At 52.7% G+C, this 18412-nt stretch overlaps 5 protein-coding genes across 5 annotated transcripts; 3 read left to right on the top strand and 2 right to left on the bottom strand.

Annotated features, from left to right (window-relative positions):
- Positions 1-304: 304 nt before the first annotated feature.
- On the bottom strand, positions 305-1307 carry PV08_01848 (uncharacterized protein; the record flags this gene model as incomplete). The annotated part of the gene is made up of 2 exons (XM_016376208.1): positions 305-1240; positions 1305-1307. 2 exons carry the CDS (start codon positions 1305-1307, stop codon positions 305-307), a joined length of 939 nt encoding a protein of 312 aa, XP_016241484.1.
- A 769-nt stretch (positions 1308-2076) lies between these two features.
- On the top strand, positions 2077-4512 carry PV08_01849 (uncharacterized protein; the record flags this gene model as incomplete). The annotated part of the gene is made up of 1 exon (XM_016376209.1): positions 2077-4512. The coding sequence occupies one exon, from the start codon at positions 2077-2079 to the stop codon at positions 4510-4512; it is 2436 nt and encodes an 811-aa protein (XP_016241485.1).
- A 1976-nt stretch (positions 4513-6488) lies between these two features.
- PV08_01850 (uncharacterized protein) lies at positions 6489-7829 on the top strand (the record flags this gene model as incomplete). Its single annotated transcript, XM_016376210.1, has 1 exon — positions 6489-7829. The coding sequence occupies one exon, from the start codon at positions 6489-6491 to the stop codon at positions 7827-7829; it is 1341 nt and encodes a 446-aa protein (XP_016241486.1).
- A 1553-nt stretch (positions 7830-9382) lies between these two features.
- On the bottom strand, positions 9383-11051 carry PV08_01851 (uncharacterized protein; the record flags this gene model as incomplete). The annotated part of the gene is made up of 5 exons (XM_016376211.1): positions 9383-9423; positions 9561-10441; positions 10507-10702; positions 10771-10924; positions 10980-11051. 5 exons carry the CDS (start codon positions 11049-11051, stop codon positions 9383-9385), a joined length of 1344 nt encoding a protein of 447 aa, XP_016241487.1.
- Positions 11052-17401: 6350 nt separating this feature from the next.
- PV08_01852 (6-phosphogluconolactonase) lies at positions 17402-18199 on the top strand (the record flags this gene model as incomplete). The annotated part of the gene is made up of 1 exon (XM_016376212.1): positions 17402-18199. One exon carries the CDS (start codon positions 17402-17404, stop codon positions 18197-18199), a length of 798 nt encoding a protein of 265 aa, XP_016241488.1.
- Between the last annotated feature and the right edge of the window lie 213 nt (positions 18200-18412).

An 18412-nucleotide genomic window follows, 5' to 3' on the forward strand; every position in this document is an offset into this window, starting at 1 on the left:
ACAAGGTCCCATGTGGAGAAGAGGCCACATCGCAGTCAGTGTTCCGCCGTAGAGAATTCAACTGCGGATCATTTGTTTTCACCCGGAACACGTGTGTCGTCGAGGTGGAGGATGCCCACTGGGCGAAGGGCAGTCGAGTGTCTATGTCCGTATGTTTTAAAGTTAATAAAAGCAGTGAGATGAAGAAACAGTTCGAAGCTTCTTGTCTCTCTATATCCTATAAAGCATTCGTATTGATCATAAAAACAACTATCAACTCCGGCTGACGCCCTGACATAAAGACATTCAGTAGAGCCCAGTATCGTCAATGAACCCCCTGGACCTGTTCTGTGGCAGGACCTCCGGTCAAGTTCGCTACAAATTCTTGGTATCGAAACACATCACCACCTTTCTTTGGAGCGGGGGTATTGAGACCCCGGACACCAGCAATACCGATCACATTCTTCCCTAGAATCCTTCTGCCCGTAAAACCTTCCATGGCTCGGTCAATATCTCTCTCGCTTAAAGGACGCTCGCCTGGATCTGGAACTGTATTCTGTAGTGCTGAGCGAAGTTCTGCAACATCAATCTGTCCACTATCATCATCATCAAAGGCGGAGAACGCGTTGAGCAGTTCTTGCTGAGGAGACAGCCCGACAAGAATGTTTGCGAGTTGATTGAGGTACTGAGGTAGTGAGAGCTGTTGAGGTTGCCCGGGCGGGAAGAATTGCGAGAGATTACTCTCATGTAGACCTAAAGATTGGAGTGTTTCGGCCACCGAAGCCGCGTCAATGCTTCCGTTGGAGTTGGAGTCAAGTACCGAAAACGACTCGCGCATATTGTGGAGGAGTTGTGGTGGAAGTTTGGAGAGGTTATCGTTCTGGGAGAGACCATTCGAGACAACTCTCCGAGATTCTCTAGAGAACGAGGACGGGACCATCATCGGACTGTTGTCACGTTTGCTGGGAGATGATGGTAGTCGGTGTGCTGTAGGTGATGGAGGAGGTTCCGTCTGCGCCCTTCTGTATGGCATAGAGTCGGTCTTAGTTTTGGACGGCGTTGAAATTGGCTCCTCTTCCTCCTCCTCTTCCGACACGGTGTATGCATGCTTGAGCTTGGACGGAGAGGTCATGGGAGATGCGCCACTTCTGTTTGTTGGAGGAGTATTCGGTCTTCCAGTGGCAATAGTTGGAGACCCTGGCGAAGCAGGACGGCGAAAGGGAGAAGAACGAGGAGAATTGAATGTGGACTTGTAAGAAGCCTGATTGTTATATGTTAGAATCACAGACCATGGTTTTGGCTGGACTGAGTTCGTTGCCACTTACCATGACAGATGTTTGATCAGCACAGGCGGATCTGTGCCTTTGTTTAGATGATCGACCGAGGCTCACCAGGCAAGCAAAGAGGAGAGTTGCAACTTTCCGTGGTTGAAACTCGCGAAGGTGTAGACAATACTGCCACAGAGTCCAGGCAAATTCGGCTACAAGATGCGAAGTCGATGGTTCTCAAGTGTTACGGTGGCTGTTATCCTATTCCATTGTTCCCAGCAGCGTGCAGGTGCTGGATCGCCCGCTCATCTTGTTTACAGGCGGTTGTCATAGCATCGGGCCAACCCATGTGCCGTGGCCTTCTACGGGCAAGTCTGGCGAATAATAAAGACTAAGCTTAATGCTGTCTGACTCCAATCAGTGCGGACGCTAGGAGCCTAAAAGGCGGCCCCTCAATGCCGATCTCAGGGGCGCCCAGAGCCATACGGTAACTGTTAACTTGTGACAATGGGCAGGACTCTTCATGCATGGGTCTCATTCAGCAAATGTTGCATCTTCAAGAAGGGCGCGGCAAGGATTGAAGAGCGGAACTTCAGCGTGGATGATGCTCGATAAGGATCGCTTGATGCACCTCGAAATAACCTTGACGGCTAGCTTCTCGACCGCATTTGGCCATCTTCCTCTGAGCACACACAACCCCGGCGCCGAGAAAGCCTCCCACTGTGTTCTCGATTCTTCCAGCTGCGCTGGCTTACCATTTATCTACCTTGAGTCACTGCCTCTTCGACAGGCTGACTATTGACTTGCCAAACCATTTCAACCGCGGCCAATGGCTGAGACCGTTGCGTACCGTCCACACCCTTCCCATGCGTTCTCGGACAGCCGAAGATCTGCGTCCTCCACTACGGGCTCCCACAAGTCAACCGTTTCCCATGCGCCTTCGCACTACAAAGTCTCTTCGCAGAGCTCTTTACTCCCTCCTTCGCCTCGTGGGTCTTACCGGTCGTCGCAGAGGGTTTCTACGGTGCCAGAAGATGGACCTTATCGTCCCAAGAAGCGGCTCAAGTCACAATATCCCCTGCATTCCAGCGAGCCTCATGTCGAGTATATCTTGGTCGCGTCTTTCGATATCGACCGTGGGCCGATAATGGAACACCAGTTTCCTGGCGCAATCAGCCCCGATGAGAACATGTTGGCAGAGCTGATGTTGCCGGATCAAACACATGTCCGACAGCAGGACTGGACTATGTTCTTCCTCCACAAAGACACTGGTGAGAGTGAGGAGGATGTAGCCGAGAAAGACGCAAGGAGGCAACAAAGAGCAGCCAAAAGGCGTCTCCGAGAAGAGATGGCTGCAGCGGGGGTTACCGAGGACTATGACGACGAGTCCAGCAGTGACGAAAGCGATACTGGCGGTATAGACAACCCTCCTCTGATGTATGTTTTGAACCTGGTCAACACGAAGCAAGACAGCACCGTCAAACGAGGTGCTGTAGTCAAGGCCATGGCTATCTGCACGAGACATTCATTCCTGCACATATACAAGCCGCTCCTTTTGCTGGCTCTGGAGGACTATTTCAAGTCACCAATACCTGATACGCTAGAGCTGTTATACAATGCCCTCAACGCGATGGATCTGTCCTTGATGCCGCGACTGTCAGTCCTTGAACGGCATATCCTACAAGCAAGCGACACCAAAGATATGTTTGTGGAAAAGTTTGAACAGATGATCTCACAGCGACTCGCCGATGAAGCTTTGGGCAAGGTCAATGAGGCGCCGGAATCTCCGACCAAATTCGAACCCAAGTACACTGTTCCGCGCGATACCCATGAGTTCGAATCGAAAATAGTGTATAATGGCATTCCAGTACCTGTCAAGATCCCCACTGCATTATCTCCAGAGACAGTGGGAGATTTCTCTTTAGTCAAGCTGGTGCAGATCTTCGGAGGACCTCACCTCTCACAACCCCAACCTTTCGCGTTGCACCCTCATCTCACGACCTCGGGTGCATATACTCACCCGATCATCGTACTAATCAACGCCATGTTGACTCAGAAACGGGTCATCTTCCTCGGACATAATCGACCTTCTGGCGAGGTGGCAGAAGCGGTACTAGCGGCCTGTGCTCTCGCATCAGGAGGTATCCTTCGGGGCTTCACACGACATGCATTCCCCTACACGGATCTCACAAAGATTGATGAGTTACTGAAGGTACCAGGCTTCATAGCAGGAGTTACCAACCCTGCCTTTTCTTATCATCCTGAATGGTGGGACCTACTGTGCGACCTTCCGTCAGGCAGAATGAAGATTTCATCGTGTATCGAAGCGGCTCCAGTGACTGAGGGCACCACATATTTCCAGCAGCACGGCCACGCAGTCCTCAGCCAAAAGGATGCACTGCACGCTGATGCCACTGGCGACATCCATTTTATGGAAGACATCACGCGAAGCATCGCATCCCGAGCGGGGGAATCGATTGTCCGGGCTAAATTTCGTGCGTACATTACCAAATTCACTCGCATCGCAGCCGCATTCGAGGAGACCGTATATGGAGCGAGCAGTTTGAGCGCGCTTCCTCCAACCGAGGTTGATAAGGTTGAGACACCTTCATCTGCCACTGCCACCCCACGACGAATGTCGCTCAGCACGTCCAGTCAGAACCTAAAGGGCCACGGCTATGTGTGGTCTACTGAGGACGCAAAGACGCGAGAGCTTGCAGCTTCGGCGGCCAGAATTGAAGGATGGAGAAATACACGTTCGTATCACTCCTTTATCCTTGACCTAGCAACTCATTCGCAAGATTCGATGTCTCCGACCTCACCGGTCAGCATGACCAACATGCTCGCCAGAGAACCGGTCAAACCGTATGTGGATCTCTATCATTCGCTGTCCAAGCTACGGATGCTACGCCTGACGCCGACAGAAGCCGGGGCGATTTACCTTGCACTTGAGGCCTACTGTACGGACTATGAGAGTATTCTCGAACTGTTGGAAAAGGCTCCTATGTCGGAAGCCGGACTTTTCTACGTTGGCCTCGGACTGTGGCACGAAGACCAACGAGTGAGGATTGCGGTTGGGACACTTCTAGATCGCATCAGACAACACCCGGCTGGAAGAGTATTCTTCAGTCGGCTTGGGGGCTGGGCCAACATGGGCTTTACGAGGTGTCTACAGGAGAAAGATGCTAAGATGCGTCGCCAGCAACATGAAGCGGAGGAAATCATAGCACCTCTCACGGTCGGTGGTGATAGGCGACGTAGCTAAGATTGCCAGTCTCGTTACGGAGTGCTGGTTGATGATTGATTTGACGAACGAATTGATGCCTGAGCTTGTTCCCATAGGTTTCTAGTTGATGACTTGCTGTCGTAGAGATTGAACTGATGAGAAAGTAACATTGGCTTCGTTTTGGGCCATGGTGTCGTTTTTGCAGCGCTTCTCTACCACCTATTACAAGCAGATGGTCAAGCAGGACAATGACGCGCGTGTGTGTTTTGACGAGGCCGTAAGCGCTTACTGAACTGCACAGACTGTGGTCACTGGTACTCCGTATTATGCTATCTCAATCATCGTACGGCGAAGCAGCAACAAGAGTGGACACGTTGGTCCAGAGGTCTAGACTCTCGACAAACTCTTCGTGCTCGAGTCGCAGCAGAGGGTCCCCTGTTCTATCGTCTGGATATGCGTGGCCTTTACAGGGGTGCGTCTCCATCAGTAACCCACCCGGCATGTAGTGCAGGACCTTGTCTGGGTGAAGATGCTGCCCCTGACTCTGAACAACGAGTCGGCGCCCGGCACTATCGAATCTTGGCCACCAACGAGGCTTAGCAATGCTCGCGTGTAAAATTATCAATCCTTGCACCCTGGTCACCGATTATCACGGATTCATGGTTGATATCCTTGCCAGACTCCCGGTCCCGTCGCGGGTGCCGTAGGCGAGATCAGCACTATGGCCTGTTCGGAGCAAGTTGTCGCCTGCGTCAACCCTAGCTGGCGGGAGAAGAAGGCCAACCCTCGACACCATTTCACAATTTCTGAACACAGCCGCCGGCGGACAGGACAATGACCAAAGTCGAATCGCGGCGGAAGATTGGGCATTCCCTCCTTGGAGCAAAGGATTGGTTCAGAGTCCTCCACAGCGTAAGAACGCACATTCGAGTCTCATGATGCATATTTTATTGCTCCGAGTAAGCAACCCATTCTCCAACGCCTCGACTCCATGCGCGAAAATCTTCTCCGGGGGGACAGTCTTTGTCTGGAAAGGCCCGGAACGCCACCAAAGCGCCACGGCGTCCACGAGTTCGAACCAAGTTGCAAAACCTCAGGAATTTGGGGTCCGGCTCCATCATGCATACCAGCAGAGGAGGAATCTGGTGGAGTATCAACAACGACTCATCCCTTGGGTCGCTCATTTCCTGTCGCTGACTGGTACGATCCTCGTGTCGCTGAGTTTCTCTAGTCTCGTAAATTGGCGCTGGAGGCGCAAACTAACACGACTCACGAAGTTGAGGGACATGGGCATATCTCGCTATGCTCTGGCCATCGATTTTCCCAAGACCGCATTGAGGAAGGACTCCATATGGCAACCATTCCAGTTCTTCTCAACAGACTTTGTCTTTGTTCAGTCTGCTGTCAGCTTCAGCCCCAGCGAAAGTCGTCCCACGGTCCTCCTGTATTTCAAACGCGGAATCCTCTTGAGGCGCGAGACATATTCTGTACGGACTATTGTTACCCAAGGATCTCTAAGCGACAACGGCCTTTCACCACCCTGAAACCCCGGTCCTTGCCAGTAGAATCCACCCTGGTGTGGAGGAAGATCAATTAGGATCAACACCAGGGATCCGACACGTGCTGCTAGTTTGTCTAGGAGTACAAGTATCTCTTTGCCAGCAACCCATATTGGGAGTGATCGACTGCATATCACTCTGCAACCGATCCTGACGTCGGCGACGACCAGCCAGAACGCCATTTCACAGAGGTCTACCTGGGATATCAACGACAGCGTAGGCATATGCATATGCTCATCCGCGGGGTGTCATCGTCGATGTGAAGGCAACGAGCACATCCTGGTCTCGCGAGGCTGGTGTGGTTGATCTTGTCCTGAGTCCTCGCCAAAGGCTCAGGACGCCGTTCGTTACTCTGGAAAAACCAAGAACCCAACCCTACTCGACACTCATTTGGTCCGCTACTCGGGTCTGCTATTAATCGTCCGACTATTCTTCCTGCACGACCAAAATATCATAATGTCTCAGTCAACAGCTTCAGATACATACCTCTCAGCACAGAGGAAGAGAAGGAGGAGGAGGAGGAGGAGAGGGGAGAATGCTCTCCCCTCGCCATTTTTACTTACATTTTCAATAATCATAATACTCTTGTCATTCTCGACAGCTTGCTCGGCAGCAAATGACACGCCATGCGAGACGCTTGTCTACGAGTCACCGTCACTATTTGAACAGCTCGAAGCCAGAGGAGAAATACTCATTGACCGCTCCGACCGTCCTGCTCGACGTAACCAATTCTCTGCAACACAGGTCCAAGGACAACAAGTACAGGTAGAGAAACGAAAAAACGACAACGACGATGATGAGACCGTAGTTCCGACAACAGTCTCGTCGGCATCTACAACCACCGCGCCACCCTCGTCTCCCGCGGATACGACACCATCCGACACCATCGCCACCGACACCGACACCAACCTCGCTCCCAGCGTCATCTCGACCTCCATTTCGCCCAGCGTCACCGTCGTGACGACCCCGCTGCCGTCGCCCTTCGACACGTCGCTGAGCCAAAACTTCACGTCCACAACCTGCGGGCCCTTCTTCTCGAACTTTCTCTCCAACGCGACCTTCCTATCCTGCGAACCCGTGTCGCTGCTCCTGCAAAACTCCAACTCGTTCTTCCGGGCCATGCGGTCCGCAACCCTCCTCACGCAGACGCTCGACGCGGCGTGCTCGGCGTCGCTGGCCCTCTGCGCGCCCCTCATGTCCAACCTCGCGGCGCAGCTCATCTCCCCCTCGGCGTGCGGCGACGACTTCAAAAACCAGGTCGCGACCGTGACGCAAGCCTACGCCGGGCTGACGGCCTACGAGCCCGTGTACCGCGCCACGTGCCTCCGCGACAGCGCGACGGACCGGTACTGCTTCACCGAGGCCATCACGAACGCGACGTCCCAGGCCGACAGCTACCCCTACTACACCGCCGTGGGACTCAGCATGCCCAACACCAGCACCGGCACCAGCGCGCCAGACTGCACGCAGTGTCTCCGGGACACGATGAAGATCTTCGCCGGCTACGCGCAGGACGCCAACCAGCCCCTCTCCACGACGTACCTGGGTTGCGCCACGCAGATAGACGACAAATGCGGGTCCGGGTTCGCCGACTTGAACGTCCAGGTCGGGAGCGTCGACGATAAGGGCGACGCCCAAAAGAATGCCGCCACCGCCTCGCTGAGGAGCGTCTTTTTCAAAACGAGCAAGACGCCTTCTGCCAGCAACACTACTGTTTTATTACTCGGGGGCGCGCCGGCTCTCGTCGTCGCCGCTACCATCGTTTTGTCTACATTGTCGACTTTCGTGGTGCTTTGAGTATTAGATCGAGGCCGACCCGGTCAGTTCTCATCTCGACCAACACAACCACAGTCGCCGTGTGCAAAAGAACAGACATGGGGGGAAAAAAGGCCGACGAATGATTCAGGGCGTTGAAACCAGGTTTTGCGCGGTGGTAATAATTCAAAAGAGAAGGAAAAGCCCGATGATCTAGGGCATTGAAGACAAACTTTGCGCGCCCCGGGGTAAGAGAAAGGCAAAACTGAGAAACAAAAGAAGAATCATCCCGGAGATGAAGTAAGGTATGGAGCCGTATGTGGTACACACCTACCTTGGATACGGATATGACATGATATGATACGTAGGTCGGTCGGTACATGGGTACGTTACCTCGGGATAGGCACAGTAGGTAGACTACACACAGGTGTGTATTACGGTACATAGTTACAACTTGGATGTCCCCATGATGGTACCGAGCCTGCCTCAGATAATTACCTACTGTAAGCACCTACCTACCTACCTACCTACCTACCTACCTACCTACCTACCTACCTACCTACCTACCTACCTAGACCCAATAGGTACGTACCAACCGGTGAGGATAAACCACCGAGAGCTTTTGTCTTTCTCATCGTAGAATCAAATTTCAAGAACTACAATCAAACTTACACAACCCTGTACCAACTTGCGTAGGTAGTTAGAACAGAATCACGAACTTCATTGTTCACCCGAAATACTGCTCGCAGCTAGGTGCTTTGACGTACGGTACCTACGTACAAAACAAGTTCAGACCCCAGCTTCCCAACCGTCAAGGAGCGGTTGAAAAGACCACGCGTTGGACAAAAAGATGTTGCGTGACATCGACATTTGACCCTGATGTATGGCGGGCAATGTGAATGTGAGTGTTCGGTGTTCCGAGTAAGTCGTCCATATCCCGCCCGGCATATGCACCCTTCCTGTACCGTTTTGACGACAGGTGCGTCTAGCTCTGCCTGGCGTACAGTGTACTCGATCCTAGGTAGTATTACTAGCACTAGCCCGTATGTATGCATGACCTCAAAAGAAGAAGAAAAAAACTCGACAACATAAAAAAGCAAAGCCACGCAACTCAAGGAGTGTCCAGACGCTCGTAAAATTGCAGCAGAGTCAGCCAGATATTGCAAATGCACCACTCCACCGGTGACCCACCGACCCGGGTGACTCTGAGGCGGTACTGTACGTACTGTACTCGGGTACCCGCAGAAACTTCAACCAATGGGTTTGTTCTGTTGTCCGGATGGCAAGGATTTCGTTCATCATGCCCAGGGTGCCATGACGATAGGAAACGGGTTGTGTTTTGTTCCTCTGATGGTGGTGAAAAGGAAAATAAACCATTAAACTATCCATCTTATCGTCGACCTCGTGTTCATCGTGAGACACACCGGCGTGATTGATCAGGCAAGCGAACCGTGGCAAGTCAAGCTGAGAGAAGGAGAGATAAAGAAACCCTGTGAGTATTGAGAGCGCCGAGAGCGCAGAGGCAGATGATCAGTTGGTCTTGCAGTCTGCAACATGCAACAAAAGAAGAGACGTATTATAAGCAGACGTCTCATCTACATTTTCATGCCACTCACACGATCCGACGTCCGAGCCACTAAAGGAAAGGCACCATGTTAGTCGGACCGACCGAACGAGGAAACAACAGAAACCAATACAAAAAAATGACGACGGCACAAACAAGACACAAGCAGTATTCGCAAAGAATTAACGGTCGAGGGGCTGGGGACATACCATCGTCATCATCATCATTATTCTTCTCCTCCCCCTCGTCACTGCTATCCGAGTCATCGTCAGAGCTATCGTCGTCCTGCGTCTCCGCCGAATAGCCCCCCTCGGCGCCCGTACAGAGACATCTAGCACCGTCCACAATCAAAGGACCAGATAATGGTGACGAAGATCCGGTGTTGCCGGTGTCACGGTCGGCCTTGCCTTGTGTCATCTGATAAAATGCCTCGTGTGGGCTCTGCACAGCTGTGGGATGGGCAATCGATATCTCTCGGCCTGGAGATGGCATTGTCGGCTTTCCACCGGGTCGTGATGACAGTGTCCTCTCTGGCTTTTCTTGACGAAGTTTGATCTTGCATCCGCCAAGATAACATCCATTGAGACCCTGGACAGCGGCCTCGGCCTCGGCAGCGCAGCCAAACCTCGCGTTGGCTGTCCCTTTGGCTTTCTCAGTGGTGGGCGTCTTCGGACCGATATCGAGGTAGACAAGCGAACCGTATTGTTCCAGGAGACTTCGGAGCTCTTTCTCCGACTGCTGAGGGGGAAGCCTAGATATCAAGATAGTGTTGGGACTCTTGTCCCTCCTTGAAGCGTCAATAGACACTAGACTTGAAGGCTTCGACGCTACTGCACTGTGTTGTCGCGAGTGTGCACCAACTAGTGCCGGCGAGTAGGTCATCGCAGCTGATACTGTAGGATATGATATTGTCCTGGTCGGGTATGAATAGGGGGAAACTTGAGCGACGGGGGTAGAAGGGGGTGCTCGGCTCGCCCCCGCCGAAGCATGAGAGGGCACGATGGCTGTGCGAGCTGGCGTCGGTCTCTGGTAGAACTGGTTCTGGCTGCTCATCGCCTCAAATTGGTAGGTGTTTGGATAGACCTGTAGACTGTATTTGAGTCAGCTGATTGATACTCTTTCCCCTGTCCTGTTTGCTCGCGCGGAATAAAATACCATGACGAGCCGGTTTGACTTCCGGTCAGCCCTGCCGGAGGCGGATGATGGCCAAAACTGGGAGATACTCGTGTTTCGACTGTGGCACCACGACTCTTTCTCGGACCCTCGAGAGTCTTCAATATGCCAGGTTTCTCAAGCACTGCCAGTGATACCCGGACGCATTTCCCGTTCCAGCCCTGAACACAAAAGTTCTCTGCTCGAGTCAGGAGTCCATCAGCACACGAATCATTTCTCGTTGACGTCCCCAAGGCCACAACATACCATATACTTGAGTCGCAGCACTCCGTCCTTTGATAGTGCAATGACCCAATTGACTTCCGTCGCTAGTTGCAAAGACTTCGGCTTTCAAGCTCTGTTCGCCTCCAAGACTGCGAGTCATGTCTTTGAGTTCCTGCCAGCGGCAATGGCGAGGTATCTGGGCAGGTGGTCAGCTAGAAGACTGCCCGGATTGGTTATTTGGATCTCCGCACATCTTGGACCAGAATAATGTATTGCTCATCGTCTCTGTTTACGTCCCGAGCCCGCCGTTGTTCTCGAGGCATTTTCGCTCTGAAAGAAAGAGGCCGAGAGTTCTTTGGAACTTAAGTAATTGCCGTCTCTGTCAGGGCACTCCTCCTGATTTCGATCGACCAAGTCAGGAGAAAGCGGCCGGTAGATGTGGCACCCTTGCAGACAGACGTCCTCGCCACAGATGCGAGAGTATAAGGTGCGGAAATCGGGCTTTATAGTTTTCACCAGACGCATAGGGGAGATGTGCCAATCGCACAAGATGTCCGATGCTCCCACGGGGAAGCGGGTAACGACGTTTGCTGTTTGGGTCCTGGAGGATGACGCTCAGGCAAATGCTAAGGCTCTCCAACGAGGAGCCCGTATTGACCTGCAAGGATGCAGGGATTTAGACGACGGTATTCTGAATCCGGGGGGTCAAAGATCCAGTCGGGATCGATAGCATTCCAAATAAGCGAGTGGCGAGTTTCGCAATCTGTTCAAACGAGCTGGCGAAGAAATGTTTGCTTCATGGGGAGCGAGATGAGGCCGTTCTTATACCGTTTAGATTGACCAGTCTGTCTACGTACAGTGGTACAAAACACCTTTCAACTTGTAGCGGAGCTCATCCTCAAGCACTTGAGACAGCTTCACTGTCGTCCGGTCAATGCATTCATATGACTTTGCACTGGCCTGGGAGAGCTCGACGTACACCATACACCTCGATTTTGAATGTGGGAGGGTACCCGAATCGCGTTGGGCTCCATTCTCGCGAGAAATGTGATATATCAGATGCAAGTAGGAACAGCCCCATGTCCCCGTTGAATGTAGTCAAGATCATGTTGGAGTCGAACATGAGGCTATACCGAGAAAGGGAGCTCTGGTGCTGGGGACAGCGCCACTTGTGCCCGGCTGTTGGTCGGAAAGAGGGTTGTTCACTCTTCCTTGGTCAAGCCCAAGATGATCGGAGAGATCTCTCTCGTCGAAGGGTGGGTCGATCTTATCCGAAAGTTACTGGAACATGGCAGATCAAAATCTGTTGGCAGGTCGGTTGGGGCTTTAACTCGCCAAGTCCTGTAAATAAATACATCATCGGCGCCGAGTTTGACAGGGAATGTTGACAATGTTGCCATCTTGTTGTGGGCTCGATCTGACACGAACCTGACGCCTGTCGCTGTAAGTTATCATGAACTATGTCCTCTCACCCGTGCAAATTCCCATATCAAGTGTCTCTGGGCAAAAACGATTGAAGGAATTGGAAAGTGTCAATATGAGCGGGAAGCACCTCGTATCCTGCATCTACGGGGCACAATCACAAGCATAGCCGTTCCGTCGGTCTGGGGCTGCCTGAGAGATACCAGCATGTCTCACCTCGCAACTGATACCCATGCATTTCCATGCTTTAGCAAAGGACCGACCATTGCACCAATGACAAGTTCGACACGGTACACATCGTGTTGACTCGGTAAGACGGAGCGTCTGGTACCACCGAATGCTTGGTACCTTGGCATAGCAGGAAAATGCGGTTGGAAGGCGGTCGGATGGCGGTCGGAAGGCAGGAGTCCAACATGACTTCGTGCACAGGCGTGGAATGGACGAGCTGAGCAGGTGAGGAGAGCGATTATGGCACACCGACGGCCTCATAACCGTGGCTTGCGTAGCGGGGTCGAAAAGCCTGAGTCGAGAGAATTCTCCCTGGGCCTCATAGAGCTACTCGCACATTCGAACTGAGAATGCACAGCCTGACGTGCGTGGCTGGACGCGGCGATCGGTCATAGTATTGCAGTCGGTAGAATTCCAGCTACGAGTAAGAAATCGACAGGCGGAGACGGCAGAGCCATCGTCCTGCACTGAGGAGGAGAACGATGATGATGGGGGAAGAGTGGACATATGTCTTCGACGAAACTGGTTGTAAGGGGGGAAGCGTGGTGGAATTTGGTGTTTGGGTGGCGGATGCATCCGCGGCTCCCCGTCCGGCTACATGCATGGCATCCACCACAGGGAATCGAAGATGAACCGAGATTCGGTATACACCACGAGACTAAGGTATGGCCTCGTCCCATGGATGCGTGTGGCTGGTCAAGATGTAAACTCCGGAGCTCGAGCTCGAGGGAACGGTGATTCTGGGTGTCGCAGCCAGCCCCAAGGCTCAAGCCCAGGGAGCCACGAGATCTGGTGGTCTCTCTGGTAGTCTCTGGCGAGGGTGCAGCCGGACGCGTTGCAAGGGTCGGGAAATCGTACCAGTTTATTCATAGTTTGTGAGGGTTGATGATGAGGCTGAACGAGTGCGCATCCAGGTCGGTGTTTGATCTGCCACTCCTGTGAGTACGCGAAGACATGCATGTGTGTTTGTCATCGCCATGTTGGGAAGGGTTCCCTCCCTTCAACCATCCTGCCCGAGCGAGAGACGTCGTGTTCTCTTCCGAATGTAGCCCGTCTGGTGACGCGAGGGTTTCCAACGAGGCTGGTTGTGCGGAGTCCCAGTAGCGGAACATATCGCCCATGTTTCTGGCAGTTCGCACAGCGAGCCCCCTTGGTCGAGACTCAAAAGAGATGTGTATGGTATACCTATTACTCGTATGGAGCGGCCCTTCTAAGACCGTCTTGTTCGCACATGCTCGTCAGCTCGTCGGTGTGGTTAGGAAGTTCGTAAACAAGGCGATTTTTGTATTGTTTTGGTTCATAGAATTCCTTTCTCTCACACATCAATACATAGAACTATTCTCACAAGCACTTCATTCAAGATTCATATCCCGAGAACCAGCGTACAATGTGCCTGCATTGTTTCCGCTATGTCGGTACTCAAACATTATACCCTCATCAGGTCATTCCATCGTAAACGTCCTATCATGCAGTCTTGCCAATCGGATCAAAAAAATTCCAGTTACACCACTCCGACTTGTGTTTTTTCGAGCGTCGAATGGGCCGTGGCCTGCATGCACACCGCTGAGTACCCTCGTTCAACCCATAATCTCCGTCCCATTGTTCCGGTGCATAGTGTACCCGTGACAGGGGTTGGCAGACCACGATGCCCGTCGTTTCAATCCAACTCTTCCGAACCGTGGCCAACAGAATAATGTAGCCAGATGGGATGGAGTCAGACGTACGGGCGCTGGTACTTTGTGCTTATTGCTATTCTTGCCAACCCCTGTACCCACCAGCTGCACCTGTGTAACGGGGTGTGCAATCCGAGATTCTCTGGATGTGAAGGTTGTGATCTTGGCCGAGGGTGCACTCGCCTGCGGAAGTGGCTTCTCAATGGCATATCGCTGGTGACGAGATGGGGTGCATTTATTTGACAAAGCCAACGACATTGGCACATCTCGAGCAATAATAGGAATTGAGGCCAAATCTGACCGCCCCACTGTGGTTTGCAGGAAGTGAGGTGTCGATGCTCAGGGAGCGTTGGCATCGTGAACAGCGGACAATATCAAGGGATGGCTTGGGAGATGCCGAGGCAGAACTGTTGGAGGAAACAGTGCTTATGCTGTCGTCGCTCCTGTTTGGTTTTGAACGAGGATTCTTCAAAGGGATGGGTCTGGCGCCAGTGGCAGCCTGGGACTGTAACTGTAATATTGATGACGGGGAAGTCATTTTGATATGATGAGCAAGCGGCCGTGATGGGAGAGCTCGTGGTAGGCAGAAGAGAGACCCGATACTTGAAGTTGTCTTTAAAGAGGTGAAGAGGGTGGTGGAAGGCGGGAAGATTGCAGGTCGCTGCTCACGGAGCGATGAACCGAGCTGTCATATTACGCGTACAGGCAAAGTTGATGAATGTACTGTAGGAATACTTCCTACTGGGGCTCGTGGAATGTAGAGAAAATTGAAAGACAAGGAGGGCGATATGAACGGATGTGCTGTTGCGAGCAAGTCGGAAGATGAATCGGCCAGCGAAAGAAGAGCTGCAATTAGTGCGCGCAAAAACAGGGAGTTTTCGACTGTCGAGTTGGTGCCGAGGCAGGCAATTGAGCATGATGAATGGCCAGCATGCGAATCGCCAGATGGAGAGAGAAAAGGCATCTTCGATGACAAGAATCGCATGGTGTAGGGCCGTCATCGATGGCGGGCTACGATTCCGATCGTCACACCATATGGCACGCGGGCGTGGAGAGTGTCATCAATACCAGTAAATAAAAAATATGCCATGTTTTGCACCCACTTGTTGGCCGTTGTGCATGGTCCATGGTCCATGGAACAGGGAACTGGACACTGTAGGTCTCCGCGAATTCCCAGTACCCGCAAAAGCCTTCGCGTCCTCTAGTAGACTGCTACTGTAGCAGCCTCTGGACTCTGGGCTCTTCCTACGACTACGACTACGAGTAACTCGTTGCTTGCCCTCGGGTCCTGGAACATTCCACCAACCACCAACGGTCAGCGACGAGTAATACTGACTAGTTCAACACTCGTATTGCAGATCCCAAAGATCGCTGCGGGAGATCGTTAGATCGTTCACCTCTGCTCCTCTGGCAGTATTATCGGCATTGCGATCCTTTTCTCCCCATTGGTGTGCGCCACAGTTTGGCCGCTATGACCAGGTTTTGGCTCAAACAGCCACGATTCCCATCGTCGATTCACGCTGTCATGGAGTAGGCGTCGGATCGGTGATCCTGCTGCACTGCGCTCGAACTCGTACGCCGACTCGCCCGGGACGAATTCCCCAGCGTACTGTTCGAGTGGGAGTATTCTGACCTGCTGAAGGCAACTTACTTTGGAGGCGACTCCCTACGGTCCTCAATCTTTCCGCGCTCCCACGGCCCCGCGCTCCGACCTGCATCTCTTCTCACGCTCTTTTCCCTGGCTGACGCAAAAGAGATTCCACACTTCAGAACTGTACGAGTACGATGGGCCGTGGACTCGTAGGGACCATCACTTGTTCTTGCTGACACGGAACACTCATCACGCAGATGAGTCAGCTATTGACGGCAGCCATCGACTTTAGGAACTGATGCCTTCAGAAGATACGGATGCATGTGATATTACTGGTATCGTGTTTGCGCCTCCTATGGTCTCCTCTTAACACATTCCAAACATCATGCTGGCCGACAGCGTGGAATCATTGACGACGGAATGCGTGAGTGACCATGGTGCACAACGTCTCGACTGTATCAGGCATTCTACGCTGTTTCCCCAGACCAATGAATAGGAACAGATGTCCCAAGGGAGTACAGTAACATCGAAGCAACGACTTGCCTATTGACCGTTGCTGCTCACAACAGTACTGGATGCCTCTGGGAGGGAAGGATAGCAACAAATTCCCTCTCCTCCACTTGGGGACTCGGTCGACGGTGAATGTGGGTCGCAGGATACAAACGGCGAACACGTCCCGCGTACACAGAAGCACACGGAAGTCAGCGGACACACCATGGCAACATGAATGCTTCAACTCTGGAAATGGGAAACGAGACGATTGTGCCGCTGACTAACTCGTGAGAGCTGCTATAAGCACAGACGTTTAGCATGCTGCTATTGGTACAGTGTCCCTATTGAGGCTGGGGTACTCGTACTAGGAGGTCTGTAACATGTAACATTTGGGCATTTCACTGTAGAGTGCCAAAGCCGACCATGAGCTACAGTAGAGTTCTTTGGGCACTCGTTGTCGGATAAGCAGGACTATAAGGTCAGGTATTCCACACCCTCGGGTACATACGAGAAGGTACAGCTTGCGGTAAAGAATTCCTGACAGGAACCACGCGCGCAACAGGTGTCTGACAGCGCATCTTGCTCCGGAAGTCTCGCTAACGCCTCTATTGGGCACCGTCAGACACGGCTTGAATGACGTCAAACGCAGTCTCTTTTCTCCTCTAGGCAGTAGATACGAGGGAACTCGTACTCGTATTATGCTGAACCTTTCCGTTTCCACGTGCCTTGTCAACCAAAAAGTCACAGCACTAGAAACTAATAATATGGAGTTTAGAGGGCCAGCATTTTTGGTGCGTTTCAGCTTCACTTGTTCTTCCAGGTTCTCGAACTCTCACTCCTTCTCTCTGCACTTCATAACGACCGGTTCCCTCCTTCTCCAAAAGCACCCACGCTCCTTACCACTCTATCGCCGCCGCAATCACTCGCATTACCTAATTCCGGTACCTGAACCCGCGTCATCTATCGGCTGCTCGGCGATAGCGCATCGCCCCGCCAATTCCAAGATACGAGAATTGTCCCGTATCGGAAGCGAGCAACCTCATCATCATCCGTCCTTCTCTGCTGCGATCCAAGCGCTTCACCATTCCGTTTCATGGTAGCAGGAGAAGAAATCCTGCCCTCACATCAAGACTGCACCACACCGGAGCCGGAAAACGCCCATTCCTCCCTCAATTGAGCGACTTGCACAAGGTTACAGCATTCGGTCAGATAAGGAGCAGGAAACAGTACATTATATTACATCACGTTCCACCCATCTGCGCACAAAATGGCCAGACAACCAAATCTCTACAGTTACCCTACGGTCGACAACCTCGCCGCCCACCTGCGCAGCTACATCCTGACCTGTCAAAAAGCCGCCTTCCAACGACACGACGCCTTCAAGATCGCCGTATCGGGCGGTTCTCTCGCCGCGACTCTCGCCAAAGCTCTCCTCGTCGCCGATTCAAATGAAGACCCGGAGTCGTCTCCGCAGTTTTCGAAATGGGAGGTCTTCTTCGCCGACGAGCGCGCCGTCCCTCTCGACAGCGAAGACAGCAACTACGGGCTCTTGAAGAAGGACCTCCTCGACAAAATCCCCAGCGAACAAGGCACCCCGACTGTTCACACCATCAACGTCGAATATCTCGACGACACGCAGGAACTCGCCGACCAGTACCAAGAGGCGCTCATGTCGAGTTTCGCGAGCAAGGACTCGGTCAAGACACCCATCTTCGACTTGATCCTGCTGGGTTGTGGCCCCGACGGCCACACGTGCAGTTTATTCCCCGGCCACCAACTCCTGCGCGAGTCGGATGCGTGGGTCGCCCCGATCGAGGACAGCCCCAAGCCTCCTCCGCGAAGAATCACCCTGACACTGCCGGTCGTGACGCACGCGCACAAGATTGCCTTCGTTGCCACGGGTGGTGGGAAGAAGGAGATCCTCAAGAAAATCCTCGAAGCCGACGACGAAGGTCGCAGTCTTCCCTGCGGTCTCGTCAACGAAGCCGGAGGCGAGAAGGTGACCTGGTTCACGGACCACGCCGCCGTCGAGGGTGTCTCATTTCCCAGAAGGGGAAGTTTGTAGACCCGCCCGCGGGAGACAGGGTTTGCCATCATTCAACGTTCTGCCACGTCAAGGCGACATACGAATATAGAAGGAACTTTGGGGTCGGAATAGAGACGAATCTTATTAGGGCGTTTCCTTGGCTTGCTTCTTTTTTTATGTTATCACGAAACCGTCGATCCGAGTTGGAATTTGGCGCCCACCAATGGCTTTTGAGTAGTCAGTGGCACACGA

Source organism: Exophiala spinifera, assembly GCF_000836115.1.
Source record: "Exophiala spinifera strain CBS 89968 unplaced genomic scaffold supercont1.1, whole genome shotgun sequence".
In the NCBI taxonomy this organism is placed as follows: domain Eukaryota; kingdom Fungi; phylum Ascomycota; class Eurotiomycetes; order Chaetothyriales; family Herpotrichiellaceae; genus Exophiala; species Exophiala spinifera.